Source organism: Capsella rubella, unplaced genomic scaffold (genome assembly GCF_000375325.1).
Source record: "Capsella rubella cultivar Monte Gargano unplaced genomic scaffold, Caprub1_0 scaffold_3, whole genome shotgun sequence".
NCBI lineage: Eukaryota > Viridiplantae > Streptophyta > Magnoliopsida > Brassicales > Brassicaceae > Capsella > Capsella rubella.
In genome coordinates, this window is record NW_006238921.1 from 6,670,415 (window position 1) to 6,680,937 (window position 10,523).

At 38.8% G+C, this 10,523-nt stretch overlaps 3 protein-coding genes and 1 non-coding gene across 4 annotated transcripts; 2 read left to right on the forward strand and 2 right to left on the reverse strand.

Moving 5' to 3' along the window:
- The first annotated feature begins 4,339 nt into the window (after positions 1 to 4,339).
- TRNAY-GUA lies at positions 4,340 to 4,425 on the forward strand. Its single transcript is given in 2 exon segments — positions 4,340 to 4,376; positions 4,390 to 4,425. It is a non-coding gene; the product is annotated as a tRNA-Tyr (tRNA).
- Positions 4,426 to 4,921: 496 nt separating this feature from the next.
- Positions 4,922 to 6,094, forward strand: LOC17893020 (B3 domain-containing protein At3g18960). The gene is made up of 3 exons (XM_006299567.2): positions 4,922 to 5,124; positions 5,369 to 5,786; positions 5,859 to 6,094. Exons 1-3 carry the CDS (start codon positions 4,993 to 4,995, stop codon positions 5,930 to 5,932), a joined length of 624 nt encoding a protein of 207 aa, XP_006299629.1. The 5' UTR covers positions 4,922 to 4,992; the 3' UTR covers positions 5,933 to 6,094.
- LOC17893239 (pentatricopeptide repeat-containing protein At3g18970) lies at positions 6,028 to 7,479 on the reverse strand. Its single transcript, XM_006299486.2, has one exon. The coding sequence runs from the start codon at positions 7,472 to 7,474 to the stop codon at positions 6,050 to 6,052; it is 1,425 nt and encodes a 474-aa protein (XP_006299548.1). The 5' UTR covers positions 7,475 to 7,479; the 3' UTR covers positions 6,028 to 6,049.
- Positions 7,480 to 7,562: 83 nt separating this feature from the next.
- On the reverse strand, positions 7,563 to 10,512 carry LOC17890868 (B3 domain-containing transcription factor VRN1). The gene is made up of 5 exons (XM_006299410.2): positions 10,299 to 10,512; positions 8,689 to 9,136; positions 8,527 to 8,595; positions 8,236 to 8,435; positions 7,563 to 8,143 (listed from the first exon to the last, which is right to left on the reverse strand). The coding sequence occupies exons 1-5, from the start codon at positions 10,356 to 10,358 to the stop codon at positions 7,895 to 7,897; spliced, it is 1,026 nt and encodes a 341-aa protein (XP_006299472.1). The 5' UTR covers positions 10,359 to 10,512; the 3' UTR covers positions 7,563 to 7,894.
- Positions 10,513 to 10,523: the final 11 nt, after the last annotated feature.

Consider the following 10,523-nt stretch of genomic DNA (forward strand, 5'->3'; position numbering starts at 1 on the left):
CGCGGACTATTGGGACCTAGCCCGAGATCACAGAACTCTTCACAGGCTGAAGCGCATATAGCTAGTCTTCAACCTACAAGAGACTTTGCTGAAGCTTTCAACACCATGACTCTCACAGACCCTTCCTCTGGAGGCTGGTACATGGACTCTGCAGCTACAGCTCACTTAGCATCTTCGGCAGGTATGCTCCAATCTGTTGTTAATTCGAATATCAAAAATTCAGTCATTGTTGGCAACGGTTCTTCCATTCCTGTTTCTCTCACTGGCTTTACTTCTCTTCCTTCCTCCACTCGTCCTCTCAATCTCCATAACGTTCTTGTCACTCCCAAAATCATCAAAAATTTAATTTCTGTTCGTCAATTCACAAAAGACAACGCTTGTAGTGTTGAATTTGACCCCTTTGGTTTTTCTGTGAAGGATCTTCTCACTCGGACGAGTCTGCTCCGCAGTGACAGTAATGGAGATCTTTATCCTCTTCAACCTCTTCTCAATAAAACAGCCAAATCTCATTCCGCCTGCTTATCCGTTTCTCCATCTCTTTGGCACATGAGACTCGGACACACCAATACTGAGACTCTAAAATCTCTTCTTGCTTCTAATAAATTCGATTGTAATAAGATAAGATTACCCTCTTCTTGTAATGCTTGTCAATTGGGAAAACATGTTAAGCTTCCGTTTCATCAATCGAAATCAGTTTCTTCTGCACCTTTTGAACTTATTCATTCTGATGTTTGGACCTCCCCTATTCCAAGCATGAGTGGTCTTCGTTATTATGTTCTTTTCCTTGATGATTTCTCGCATTTTCTATGGGTATATCCTCTTCGTCGAAAAAATGAAGTCCTTACCAAATTTCTTCACTTTTCTGCGTACGTTTAAACCCAATTCAATGCCAATATCAAATCTTTTCAATGTGATAATGGTGGTGAATTTGTGAATGAGCAGTTTGCTCGTCACTTTGATGAAAATGGAATCAAAGTTCGATTCTCTTGTCCTCATACTTCCCAACAAAATGGAAAGTCAGAGAGAATGATTCGTTCCATCAACAACACCATAAGAACATTATTGTTTCAAGCTCAACTTCCACCAACTTACTGGGCTGAAGCTCTTCACACCACCACTCATCTTCTAAACATTCTTCCCTCTTCTACTATAAATTTACAAAGTCCATATGTTGTTCTTTTTCAAAAAGAGCCAACATACGATCACCTCAGGGTCTTTGGGTGTCTTTGCTATCCAAACTTAAACAATTCACCTACACATAAACTTTCCCCTCGTTCTGCTCCTTGTCTCTTCCTTGGTTATCCTACGCAACACCGAGGTTATCGATGTCTGGACCTAAAAAATAATAAGATTATTATTTCCAGACATGTGGTTTTTGATGAAAGTATTTTCCCGGCAGCTAATAATAAGTCTCAAACTCTACAAACGTATGATTTTTTAAATCACGTTGATGAGCCATCAGCTATGTTTAAGGAAATACTTCAAGCTCCAAGCCACAATATTCCTCAGCCCACTATTCCTCAACAAGTTGAACCTCCACCTCAAACTGTTGTGCAACCATCGATTCCTAAAGCTTCTTGCCACCCCATGGCAACAAGAAGTAAAACAGGAACGAAAACAACTAGAAACCAAGCTCTTATTACTTCCTCTGTTTCGCCTATTCCCACTACTCACCAAAAAGCTTTGTCAGATCCGAACTGGAACCCAGCAGTGACTGATGAATATGATGCTCAAATTAACAATAAGACCTGGAGTCTAGTACCTCGACCCGAAAATGCTAACATTGTTAATTCTATGTGGTTGTATAAGTATAAACATGATGCAGATGGGAACCTCACTTGATACAAGGCAAGATTAGTTGCGAACGGCAAAACTCAAGAGGAAGGCATTGACTACTTTGAGACGTTTGCTCCAGTTGTTAAACCAGCAACGATTACGGCTGTTCTGCATGTTGCGGTTTCTAAAGGCTGGAACACCAAACAACTTGATGTTAAAAATGCCTTTCTCCACGGGGATCTCACAGAGACAATATATATGCATCAGCCACCTGGTTTTGTAGACAAGAACAATCCGAGCTATGTCTGCAAGTTACATAAGGCTATTTACGGACTGAAACAAGCTCCACGGGCGTGGAATGCAAGGTTCACAAAGTTTGTGTCAAAGCTTGGTTTTACAATGTGTAAAAGTGATAATTCTCTATTTGTCTTCAAAAAAGGTCAGGACATTGCTTATCTCCTGCTTTATGTCGATGATATCATTCTCACAGGCTCAACTCAAGCTTTGATAGATCACATCACGATGTCACTGAAAACAGAATTCCCAATGACTGATGGAGGCCGTTTAAGCTACTTTCTTGGTGTAAAAGCAGAGCACAACAATGCTGGGATTATGCTCTCTCAAACTCATTACGCTAAGGACATCATCACAAAAGCAGGAATGCAAGAGTGCAAACCAGTCTCAACACCAGTTGATGTAAACTCAAAGCTAACGGGTGAGTGTGGAGAACGTATACCAAATTCCAAAGAATATCGGAGTTTGGCAGGAGCATTGCAATATCTAACATTTACAAGACCAGACATCTCTTATGCAGTGCAGCAAGTCTGTCTGTTTATGCACGATCCCAGAATTCCACACATGCAAGCTTTAAAGCGTATCATTCGGTACATTCAAGGAACACAAACGCATGGACTTCAGCTGTACCGTGGCAAGATAGGAACGTTGACAGCATATACTGACGCAGATTGGGCAGGTTGTTCAGATACAAGACGATCAACATCGGGTTATTGTGTTTATCTTGGAGAGAACTTAATCTCCTGGTCATCGAAACGTCAACAAACAGTTTCTCGTTCAAGTGCTGAATCAGAGTACAAAGGTGTTGCAAATGTGGTTGCAGAGACATGTTGGATTCGTAACTTGCTTCTTGAGATGCATTGTCCGATGAACACAGCGACTTTGGTCTACTGTGACAACATAAGCACTGTGTATTTGTCAAACAATCCGGTTCAGCACCAGCGAACAAAACACATAGAGATTGATCTTCATTTTGTTCGGGAAAAAGTTGCTCTTGGTCAGGTGAAAGTAATACATGTTCCTTCTTCTCTACAGTTTGCAGACGTATTCACTAAAGGCTTGCCTACGATGTTATTCAACCAATTTCGGTCCAGTTTAACCGTCCGAAGCTCAGACGATTTCACTGAGGGGGAGTGATGGAATATGAAATATGACGCAGTCAAATATTTGTTCAGATTCTTCTCCTATTTTCTAGGAAGATATTTAACTTGTTTGTGTTTATATAGTTTGTAAATCTCGATTGTAAACACTCAAGAAAATACACAATCTTTCATACATTACCTTTGATAATGGCAGATAGTAAAACAAACAAAAAACGTGAATGAATGTGCGAGAATGTTAAACAGATGATTGGTTTAGACTTTAGAGGCTAGTAAAACCCCCTTTTATAGTATACAAAGGTACCACATAGATATATAGATCATAGATTGGATCTCATACGTTTTTGGATTATTTCTAAATTGATCGAATAGAAAACCGAAATAAGAAATTTGAAATATATTCGTATGTTTGGTAAAATTGTTGGTTCAGTCTGTTGACAAAAGATGTAGCCATTGGAAAATTAAAGAGGAAATGTAATATTTTACGCTTGTCTTAAGAACGTACTTAAAAAGTCTCCTTTTCTTTGGATTTACGTTTGATATACAAATCTTTTGTATAAACTAACTACGTATATGTATAATATATATATATCTATGCACACTGACATATACATGCACCCAGCAGGCCAGCACCCTTTCAGAAGATCACTACAAGAAATATCTGAGAATGATTTGAAATGGGTATTATCGTCTCTGTGTGTTTTCTCTTGATTTTAAGGTTACAACAACAAACATCGAAGTTAAATATTGTGCGCCACCATAGTTAGGCAAATCCCCACTAGTTTCTTGTACATTTGACTTTAGTTAATTAAGAATGATTATGCCCATAATCTTGACTATTTTACTCTTCAATGTTAATTATAAAATTAATTTTCATATGGTAGACTATTATATATACTATATAGGTCTTGTTAAGTAAACTTCACTTTTCGTTTTCAGTATTGTGTATAAAATGTTCTCTTAAACCGTAGGCATGCATGTAAATAATTTGTAAAGCACGATTTCAATTAAAATAATTTTATGCTCACACACGCATTCAGCAGTCAGTGGTTTTATAGGTAGCTATAATTAACAAGGTATAAGTATTAGTATATGTTTTGGTTGTTCTTAATCTTATTTTTGATTAAATATTAGATTATTAACCCCTATGTTAGGAGAAGTAAATGTAACCGACCTTAGCTCAGTTGGTAGAGCGGAAGACTGTAGTCGTTTGCAGACAATCTTTAGGTCGCTGGTTCGATTCCGGCAGGTCGGAAAGTTTTTCAAAAAATTTTAAACTCAGAATTGGGCTTTAAGAGATAAAAACCAGCCCATATTATGATTGTGCTTAAAAAACCCAGATCCAGTTTCATAAACTGGGTTATACAAGTGTTCATGCTTTTGGTTCCAAATTATGTACATCAAGTAGTAACAATGGTACACTGGTCTAGTTCACAACTTTGACTAGTGTTTTTTTTTTCTTTCTGATAGTCACCTGAATTTTCTTTCTTGGGCATGTGCTGTGCTGTGCGCCTGTACTTCACTACTTTGGTTAATTTCCACCTTTTACGTCCTTTAGTTTTTTAAAAAGCTATGATAATGTCTTTAGTGGAGAGAACTGTGTTGTAAGAAAACAAAAGAGTCTTGGAAACTACAAAGAGTTAAAGTAACTTTGTCACTTTGTCAGATAAAAAAATCTTACCAATGTAACGACAGAAAAACTTATCTGCCTTCTCGGTTTCTCTTTTTACGGCTTTTAACTCTCTCCCCCCCCCTCACTCACTCATCAGTCATCACTCTTCACTTTCTCCTTCCCTTCTATGAGCGAAACAAAAAATTAAAAATGGTTACAACCCGGAAAACGATGGCCAGAGACACCTTCTCCTCTCATCGCCGACAACCGCAAGATCCTGAGTCGCCGGTGAAGAAGTTCTTCAAGTTGGTCTTACCTTCAACAATGGAGAATAACATGATGGTAAATTAACAACACTTTTTATTACTGTTTGCATGTTTTGTTATTTGATTCGATTCGTTTTGTTGCTTTGCAATTTCTAGAGATTATATCAACAGATTTCACTAAACAGCTCTCCGTATTCTTGTTTTAGGAACCTAAAAGTGAGATTAGATTGACTTATCTCTCTTCTTAAGACATGCAGATCTGACATGTTGTAACCTGTTTCTGAAAAATACTGACAATGTTTTATAAACTCTAAAATCAGAGGATACCGCCAAAATTCGTGAAGCTACAAGGGTCTAAATTCCCTGATGTTGTTACATTGGAGACTCCTGTGGGATTCAAGCGTTCGATAAAGCTCAAACGGATCGGTCAAGAGATTTGGTTCCATGAGGGCTGGAGTGAATTTGCAGAGGCTCATTCCATCAAGGAAGGCCACTTTCTCTCGTTCGAATACGACGAGAATTCGAGTTTCCATGTAATAATCTTCAATGTTTCCGCTTCCGAAATTGACTATCCACCAGATGCACTTCAGATCAGTGACAGCGACGATGATATAGTCGATATTACAGACAAAGGGTTTATTGGAACTCAAGGTACAAGGAACAATGATCAATCTGTTAATGGTGAGCACAAACTCAAGAAGAGACCAAGAGACATCGAGTTAGACAAGATTCTACACAGTAAGAACACTTTGTTCTCCATAACCTTATGATTAACAAGATTGGGATCTGAATATCTTTATCTGTGTGTAGAAGTTGATGTGCTCGATTCAAACCAAGTGCTCAAGGAAGAAGAAGAAGACGACAAGAGAGTCTTCAGGGGATAACAGAGCTTTTAACAGAGACCTGCGAGTGTATTTGTTGTGTAATGTTAATTATGACTTGGATGAAACTAAGAATTGCACAATAAGTAGTGTTCTGATCCTGACCTGTAACAAGCTATTTTAAACAAAACTGAAACCTGGTCTTGTTTTTATTCTTCTTTCTTTCATCTCGTTCCTCAGCTTCTCTACCTCTAACCATTTCCCTTTATGAGCTAACACATTCGATAAAGCTACATAATCTTCACATTCAGAACTTGAAAACGAAAACTTCTTCTTCTCCTCTTGTTCTATCTCGAGGAGAGCCTTTCCGATCTCTTCACCCATTACAGTCTCTCCATAAATGCTGCACGCATTGCAGAGACTTCTTAACAAGATAGCGTCTGGTTTTATAGGCATAGCTAAAACAAAATCATAAGCTTCTTGTATCCGCCCTGTTTTACCAAGAAGATCTACAATGCATCCGTAGTGTTGAATCACCGGTGTGATACCAAATCTTGTCTTCATGCTTATGAACAGCTCGATTCCTTCTTGAACAAGACCTATATGACGATAAGCAGATAGCAAGCTAGTGAAAGTTATCTCGTTTGGTTTGATCCCAGATTCCGCCATTCGGTTTAGAAGATTTTGTGTTTCGTTTCCTCTTCCATTGAGAGCTAGCCCTGTTGCCAGTGAAGTCCATGTCAAGACATTCTTCACTTTCATTAACTCAAACACAGAGAAGGCGCTATTTAAGCACCCGCACTTTGAGTACATGTCGACAAGTCCAGTACCAATGAAGACATCAACTTCAGGAGTGAAACCGAGTTTTTCTATGTAACCATGAACTAGACAACCAATTTCGAGCAAACCCGTCTGAGAAATGGCTGAAAGAACACAAACCATGGTTGTATCAGTAGGTCTAACTCCATTACCGCAGCAAGAGAACCTCCGAAACAAAATCATAGCCTTTCTAGCATTGTGATTCCCTTTGTCCTTATGTGAACAATATCCACCGATCATTGCGTTCCATGTAACACAGGTTCTCTCAGGTATTTCATCAAACACCTTCCTCGCGTAACGTAAATCCCCATTCTTAGCGTAGAAATGGAGTAAAGTGGTTCCAATCAGCTCAGATTCATAGAGAAATCCAAGCTTTTTCACCATACCATGAACAATTCTACCAACCCGTAACGCTGACGACGAAGCTGACCTAGCACAAGCGCCAAGAACGAAGACAAACGTGCGCTCATTGAGATAAAGCAACGAACTTTTTGATGCCCAGCTGGTGAAAATTCGAATTGAGTCCTCTGGTTTGCTACATTTAAGCAATGTGTTGAAGAGAAACTTGTCAGGATGGCCAAATCGAGGAAACACCAGCAAATGAGTAAGCTTGGAGCTTTCTGTCGATGGCTTTGAACAGTATTGGCCTATAAGCTTGCCGAAAAGAGAATTATCTTGGCAGCCATTGATTATCAGTTGAGCATGGATTTGCTTAGCCTGAAACAGAGTTTTCGAGTTCTGATTCAACAAGGACACAAATCTTGGTCCAGGAAAAACAGAGCTCATAAGCACCAAACTTTGATTATGTATTAAGGCAAAGAGAAGGAGAAACAAAAACAAGGAGATCAAGAAAAATTGAAGAGTTCACAGCACAAACACAAACCCATCTTCATCATATCATCATTATGGTCATAAGTTCAGATACCAAATTGATGGAGATTAGGTATTTACAAACTTTTAAAACTTCTTAAACCCTAACTTCTTCTACTCAAACAATTTGAGTTCCACTCCGAGGTTATATATAATGAGTAAAAACAACATATCCACATCGAAAGCACAACTAAACCCGAGAAGAAAAAAAACGAGACACTGACGCAATGACACGGACAGAGAGAGAGAGTTTTAGTTGTTTTTAAATTAAGATACCCTACACGAAATTGTACTTGGAAATCCCCACTGCAGACTGATCACACCATAACACTTTGCTCAGACGTACTCACTGACTCGAAAGGCCGTTACTTTCAGAACGAAATCTCTGGTTCTGAGCAGCTCGAACACACACACGTCTCCTTCTCCTAGGTTGTTCTCCAGAGTAAACTCGTACCATCCTTGACTGAATTTGGCTCTCCCAGCTTTGTAGAGACATCGTACAGGCCATTGTTTCTCCGCCAGCTGGACCTTGATGAACCCAGAGATCCCACTTAGGTACTTCTCAGCAAACCCCGAAGGAAGATACTGTTGAAAGAAACCGAAACATAAGACTTCTTTAGAGATCAGTGAGCAGAGAAGACAGATAAGACTAAGTCTTCCTATGATGGTTTTATTACCATGATGCAGCCTCTGTATAGATAGGATGGTCGCAGGACAACTCTGAAGAAAGGGTTTGTTGGCTCGAACGTTTTGGCTGCATTGATGGCCCTCTCTCTTTCTTCTGCAGTCACGGTTCTCTTTCTAGCAGAAGCACTCTCGTAGAACTTTGAACGGTTCTCTGGGTCATCATCGCGAGGAGCAGATGAGTTTATTTCCTCTGTAAGTATCAAAAGGATTATATCATGAGGAGGAATCTTTGAAGCCTCTGAAAAAGAGTCTGAAGCATTTAAAAAGGGTGAAATGCTTACCAGGATCAGCATTTTTCTTCTTCCTCCCTCTCTTTTTCGGAATTTTTGGGGTTGGCATTGATTCTTCAGCTGAAGAAAAGGTTAATATCAACCATCAGCCTTAAAAAAGGATAAACGGGTAATGAGCGAAAGATAAAGGAAATCAGTTGCTTATAATGTCACCTTTAACAGATCCAGAGAATAAGCTTTGGATGGCTGAACCAGTATACCCTTTATTGGCTTGTACTGTAGACTCAGGAAGTGTTGATGGGTACAAGGAAGAAGGATAGATGACCTCGGCATCTTCATCTTCAAGGTCTTCAAATAAACGGGCGCGTTTGAAGTGGTTGTGTGCGGAATCCATGAGACCGGTTGAATGGTAATTGATTTCAGAGTGTGATAAATTGAAAATGTAGACGCTGAAGGCAGAGTTTCCTTCATATCTAAAAATCAAAAGATAACCAATGCGAATGGAGTAACGGTCAACAAACTCTTGCCAACCATCTTGAAACCAAATTTTGTTGTCAGCTTTCCTTAGTCCTACACGCCAAACATGACCATCAGGTACTGTGAGTGCAACAGCAACCGAAAGCTCATCCTTGAATTTACTCACAAACTTATCTGGGACTCTCTGCACAAGCATACTGGTATGAGATACAAAGTAGCATATAAAGGTCCACAAGATCTATAAGACTGACACAAAATATAGCAAGAACATAAAATTAAAGTGGACAACTTTCAGCGAAAAGATCCAATAAACACAAATGTTGAAGAAAAGACGGCTTTACCTAATTGAAAAAGACAATCCAACTGGCCATATATCAGTTTAGAAGGCATCAACAAGGAGACACAGTCCATTACTACACATGTAACATGGTACATTTATCTCTGAATAGATTGAACATGCAACTCCTATGATTTTATCACATTGATCATATTCTTGTCAACATAACTGCCCTGTGTAAATCGAGAGCAAGATTCCAAGCAAGTATCTTCACTTATGTGCTAAATGGAGAGCTAAACAGTACTTGGGTCTGTTCAAAACAATGCACAAACTTTTCTTGGTGCAATCTGCTTAAGTGTTGACTAATCACCGTATATAATACGGTGAGCATAAAGCAGGTAACATTAAAACACAAACATAATACAGAGACGTTCAAAACCAAGTCAACTACTCAGTTTTTGAGGATTTTCACTCACAAGCCACAATAAGGAGTCTTAACAATCTCAGACCTCCTAAGTCAAACTAAGAAAGCAGTCAAAAGAGGAGTAAACAAAGACATACAATTACAATCGAGAAACCATAAACAGATCTCAGCTTTTTCTATTCAGAACTTGCACTAATCTGACAGAATCAAATCATCCTCAAAAGTCAAATCACTCAAAAAAACAAAAAAAAAACATTCCTAAACTACACACAATCTTCTGTCAGAGAACACGTATCCCACAAAAATCCTCCAAACTCTAATTTCCCAGCAAACGCAAACAATGACCATAAGAGACTTCCGATTCGAAATCCACAAACTCTCATTTGACAAATTATCCAACACAAGCTTAAAAAGAATGGAACTTTTCAGCACCCAAAACAGGGAAGAACTTGACTCAATTCCTACCAATTATATAAAGACAATTTTAACTCCAAGAAATCAAACAAGTTGTGTCTTTAACACCAGATTCCATCCCTTGAAACCACTCAATTGCGAATAAAAATCAAAACTTTGAAATTCCAAAAATTGGAAAGAGGAGAAAGAGAGAGAAGCAAAGAAGGAGGCAAAGAGAGGAATAGTAGTTACCAGACGCTTTTCTTGGATAGTAGATGAGAAAATCAACTTATGGAAGAAAGGGCGTGGCATGTTCAGCACAACAGTGACGAAGTAAGAAAAAGAAAGAAAAAAAAAAGAAAAAAAGGAAAAAAAGAAGAAGAGACGACCAGAGAGAGAGAGAGAGAGAGTCAGATCATGAAACGACGACGGAGAATAAAAGGACAGAGACAGAGAGAGAGAGAGAGAGAGAGATCG